This window comes from Eurytemora carolleeae, unplaced genomic scaffold (genome assembly GCF_000591075.1).
Source record: "Eurytemora carolleeae unplaced genomic scaffold, Eaff_2.0 scaffold1086, whole genome shotgun sequence".
In the NCBI taxonomy this organism is placed as follows: Eukaryota; Metazoa; Arthropoda; class Copepoda; order Calanoida; family Temoridae; genus Eurytemora; species Eurytemora carolleeae.
Genome location: NW_019396974.1, coordinates 114,438 through 120,077, shown reverse-complemented (window position 1 = coordinate 120,077; position 5,640 = coordinate 114,438). Strand labels below are relative to the sequence as shown.

General features: G+C 33.6%; 1 protein-coding gene across 1 annotated transcript; it reads left to right on the top strand.

Moving 5' to 3' along the window:
- Positions 1-222: 222 nt before the first annotated feature.
- Positions 223-4,539, top strand: LOC111710685 (actin-related protein 2/3 complex subunit 3; the record flags this gene model as incomplete). The annotated part of the gene is given in 3 exon segments (XM_023484807.1): positions 223-259; positions 1,380-1,439; positions 4,262-4,539. Coding segments are annotated over 3 exon segments (175 nt in total), but the record flags the coding sequence as incomplete, so codon positions are not given.
- Positions 4,540-5,640: the final 1,101 nt, after the last annotated feature.

Genomic DNA, 5,640 nt, shown 5'->3' with positions numbered 1-5,640 from the left:
TTTTTTCAACTATTTATTCGACCAGTTTGATGTTATTTTTTCAACTATTTATTCGACCAGTTTGATGTTATTTTTTCAACTATTTATTCGACCAGGTTGATGTTATTTTTTCTCAGACTATTCGCCATTATCTTTTACTATTTTTTCATTAATTGTAAAAACCTAAAATTTTTTCAATTTTGTTGAAGAGTTAAAAAAATTAATTTAACCAATATTTTTTAGAAATGAAGAAGAAGCACTGAAGCAATATCTAATCCAGGTTAAGTTTTAAATCTATTTGTAATGAAAATTAAAGAATTAGTTAAATTTTTTAATAATACCGGAACTTTGGTTGAAACTCTGTATTTTAAAGAATTTGTTATTTTACTTAATCTTCTTTGCGCTCAGCTACAATTTAAAAAGTAATTTGTTTCAATCTGCTTTCTTTAGATTATATCAGTCTCATTAATCAATTTTTGAATATTTAAAATGACACTTTTAAGATTGAGCAAGAAGAAACAACTTTTCCATTGATTTATTAACAATTATCCGACACATTTGAGTTAGATCACTGAACTACATATTTGAGTTCGGTCACTAAACTACCTATTTGAGTTAGGTGGCTAAACTACCTATTTGAGTTAGGTCTCTGAACTACCTATTTGAGTTAGGTCACTGAACTACCTATTTGAGTTAGGTCACTGAACTACCTATTTGAGTTAGGCCACTGAACTACCTATTTGAGTTAGGCCACTGAACTACCTATTTGAGTTAGGTCACTGAACTACCTATTTGAGTTAGGTCACTAAACTACCTATTTGAGTTAGATCAGTGAACTACCTATTTGAGTTAGGTCACTGAACTACATATTTGAGTTAGATCACTGAACTACCTATTTGAGTTAGGTCACTGAACTACCTATTTGAATTAGTTAACTGAACTTCCTACCACCGATTAAACTATATATTTGTTTCTTAAAGCAATTCATTCATCCCAATCAAAAAATTTTAGATTATGGACAATTCTGAATCAAAGATAAGCATGGTTTATTTGAAAATGATCTCTATAAACGTCTAACTCAAATTTATTTAGTCTGTTCCCTGAAGTTTTTTTTCCCAATAATTATGTAGCATGCGATAAAAGGGGGGGGGNAACCAATCAATCAATTAATAAATCAACTGATCATCCAATTAACCAATCAATCAATTAACCAATCTATCAAGTAAACAATCAATAAAACAGCCAATCAATAAATCAATCAAATACTCAATTAATTATTTAATAAATCACCCAAATAATGAATCATCCATTAAATCACTCAATAACTCAATCAACTATTCAATCACTCAAGCCATCACTCACTCAATCAACTAGTCAATCAATCCACATGATTTGTTTAGCTGAGACATGAGACTGGAGCAAGACTGGTAGAGAGAGTTTGGTCTCCAGGTCTTACACAGGTAGGGATGGGCATCATATTGAGGAAGTAGGGATGGGAATCATATTGAGCAGGTAGTGATGGGTATAATATTGAGCAGGTAGGGATGGGCATCATACTGAGGAGGTAGGGATGGGCATCATATTGAGCAGGTAGGGATGGGCATCATATTGAGCAGGTAGGGATGGGCATCATATTGAGGAGGTAGGGATGGGCATCATATTGAGCAGGTAGAGATGGGCATTATATTGAGCAGGTAGGGATGGGCATCATATTGAGGAGGTAGGGATGGGCATCATATTGAGCAGGTAGAGATGGGCATTATATTGAGCAGGTAGGAATGGGCATCATATTGAGCAGGTAGGGATGGGCATCATATTTAGCAGGTAGGGATGGGCATTATATTGATCAGGTAGGGATGGGCATCATATTGAGGAGGTAGGGATGGGCATCATATTGAGCAGGTAGGGATGGGCATCATATTGAGCAGGTAGTGATGGGCATAATATTGAGCAGGTAGGGATGGGCATCATATTGAGGAGGTAGAAATGGGCATCATATTGAGCAGGTAGGGATGGGCATCATATTGAGCAGGTAGGGATGGGCATCATATTGAGCAGGTAGGGATGGGCATCATATTGAGCAGGTAGGGATGGGCATTATATTGAGCAGGAAGGGATGGGCATCATATTGAGCAGGTAGAAATGGGCATCATTGAGCAGGTAGGAATGGGCATCATTGAGCAGGTAGGGATGGATATCATATTGAGGAGGTAGGGATGGATATCATATTGAGGAGGTAAGGATGGGCATCATATTCAGCTGGTAGGGATGGGAATCATATTCAGCAGGTAGGGATGGGCTTTATATTGAGCAGGTACGGATGGCATCATATTGAGCAGGTAGGAATAGGCCTCATATTGAGCAGGTAGGGATGGGCATCATATTGAGCAGGTAGGGATGGGCATAATATTGAGCAGGTATGGATGGGCATCATATTGAGCAGATAGGAATGGGCATTATATTGAGCAGGTAGGAATTGGCATTATATTGAGGAGGTAGGGATGGGCATCATATTCAACAGGTAGGGATGGGCATCATATTCAACAGGTAGGGATGGGCATTTTATTGAGTAGGTAGGGATGGGTATCATATTGAGTATGTAGGAATGGGCATCATATTGAGGAGGTAGGGATGGGCATCATATTAAGCAGGTTGGAATGGGCATCATATTAAGCAGGTAGGTATGGGCATCATATTGAGCAGGTTGGAATTGGCATCATATTGAGCAGGTAGGGATGGGCATCATTTGAGTTCCGTTTTTTAAATGTTAAACTTTTTTATTTCTAAGAGGCTTTACAAAAATCTGAAATGTTCAAACTAATAAAAATTGGAAGATCTATAAGTTTGATTTTATAAATATGCAAAATTCTGACTGAAGATATTTTAGAAGATTGGTAACATCTTTTTGATCAGTCGTTTTGGTTGGTAAAAAATATTTGGTTAATGTCTGAAGCTTTTTTATTAAATTACATCAATCAATGTGTTTAAAGAAAATTCATAGATCGTAAATTGGGTAATGCTTTGTTTGAATAAAGCCAAAAACCTTGACTGTTTAAAATGTACCTAAAAAACAATACCCATCCCATCCCAATACCAATAGGTAGAATATAGTCCATGGTTAGATAGATAGATAGATCTCACCAATCATGCAGCATGTAATTTGTAAAAGATGTTTTTTTATTAAAATCTTCAAGATTCAACTATAATAATTTATTCTGGGATGAATTTCACATTTTCACGTGTTTTAATTTTTATCAAAAGAAGGTCCCAATTTGAAAACTTTTAATACTGCCAATCATCATCCATCCTTCATCCTTCAGTTATCAGTTTGTTCGTAGACGAGGTTTAAATACGGAAAGGGGGTCTGAACAAGGGTGGTTTGAAAGGTTTGGTTTGGAAAAATGAACAATTTAACTGGAGGTTGAGAAAAAAGGAGTTATCGAAAAGTATTGTTTCAAGGTATTGTTTATTTCAGCTGTTTAAAGGTATTGTTTATTTCAGCTGTTTCAAGGTATTGTTTATTTCAGCTGTTTCAAGGTATTGTTTATTTCAGCTGTTTAAAGGGCGTTTGAAAATGACTTTTCAAGGCAGGGTTTATGAAAAGGGGATAATTGATAAGGGATACGAAAAGGATGTTTTAGAAAAGGGGTATCAAAAAGGGGTGTTACTGAAATGAGAAAAAAACATAAGAACGTACCACAGAGCTATTAAAACAATATGATATTTTAAAAACAACTCTTTTAGTCACTTTTGGGGACTGCAATTAACGTAATTTTGAAGTGAGTTCCAATGGAAGGGTTCCAAGAGTAAAACTCTAGCAATAACCACTTTGCCGCATATTTCCGCAAGTCACTTTTACAAAGAAACTAATATTCATTATGATAAGTTTTTAGACAGAACAACAATAATATCTTTGTCATTAATGGTCAAACAAAGCTTTAAAGCTTACTGCTGTCCCCCAGGACTAACCTCGAGTGAACAGCATTCGGTTTCTTCTGTTTGAAATCAAACATGTTTTGGTCTTTTATTCAACAGTCTTTTAACTTACGGATTTATTTATCAAAACTTTTTCATCTAAAATATACATGCCGACAAAAAACAATTTCAAAATATGTTTTATGGGTCAAATTGTAATCGAAAGTCACAGCTTTCTGGAATATTGATAGAACCGTTAAATCCTCGTGCTGTGAAACGGACTAGTAAAAGGCTTGAGGAGGTTAACTTAAAATTACGTCAATAACAGTCCGTTTCACGATGATTTTTAAAATGTTTGTGTGTTTAGGATGGTAAACCAAGCAAATGGTGGATTTCTTTTGCGAAGAGAAAGTTCCTAAACGTTTCACTTTCGCAGACTTTTTAATAGTAACTTATTTATAAGCATTTGTAGAATTTTTCAAAAAATATTTTTTTTCTTCTTGAAGAAAACGATTAATTCCAGGAGTAGATTAATCTATTGTTCCTGTCACTGACCAAATATATTTTGCAGAGACAACAAATTCTGTAAATAAAGTGAACAGAATAAATAAAATGCACAAAATGTAAATAAAGTTTTCTATCTCATGTACTTCAAATTTTAAGAATTATATAAACATTATTAAAGAAATTAAACCATTTTTTGTAAAAAGATGTTTTAAAGAACTGTTTTTAACTAAAAATTTTAAAATCTAGTTTGAATCAATTTACACCCTACTTTAAACCTGTAGTACGACCATTTAAGGTTCATATTAAATACTATTTTTAACCCTATTTGGCCTGACGTCTGGTTTACTGACTGGTTTGTTGACTCTATTTTATATTGTGTTAGAAATCTATAACATTTGATAGGTATTTGGAAAACCCTTTGGCTTTACTTTAATAATCTGCAAAAAGAATGGCGAAATATCAAAAATCAAAATATTAAAAGCAAAATCTAGTTATTCAGCAAAAAATGTGCAAAAAACAATGCGCAACATGCAACAAATCATACATTTTTGAAAAGCCCTTGACCCAGCAAATTCAAATGTTCAAGAACGTTTGAAAAATATTAAAACCTATACATGTATTCAAGAAAAACTGAAAATGTGAAAATTCTTTTTAAGGCCTCTGTGCAAAAATAGGTGCAAAATTTCTTTGCAAAAATTGTGCTATATGCTTTCCAAAGAGCGTTCATTGATGAAATCCAATGGTGGGTAGTAGGTCTAAATATAGATTTATTCTGATAGGGAAAATAAGGCATTTAGGCAGTATGCCTGGGACTCAAGCAGAAAGCATTAATGCCCAACTTTTATCTTTAAGTGAGGGGAATGTGTTAGTTAGAAAAGCGATAAAATTTGAGCTTCCTAACTCAATTACTTTTTGAGTTATCACAAAAAAACTATAGGTCACATTAAACCCCCCCCCCCCAGGCCAAATAGGGTTAAAAAATTCACAAATTCTTTTGTTACTGATATTGAACCAAAATTTAGCAAAAATTGAACAAAAATTGAACAAGAATAATGTTAAAACTAAACCAAAATTCAATAATGATTTTTATTTTTGATTATTTTATAAGACATAGTTTACTGTTAGTTTGCAATAATCTTTTTTAAACTATGATTAAATTCAGAAAATAGATGTATACTGAAATGAGCTTTTCCAGCGTTTTAATAAGTAAATTTCAATCATGCAAACGTTCACAATTAA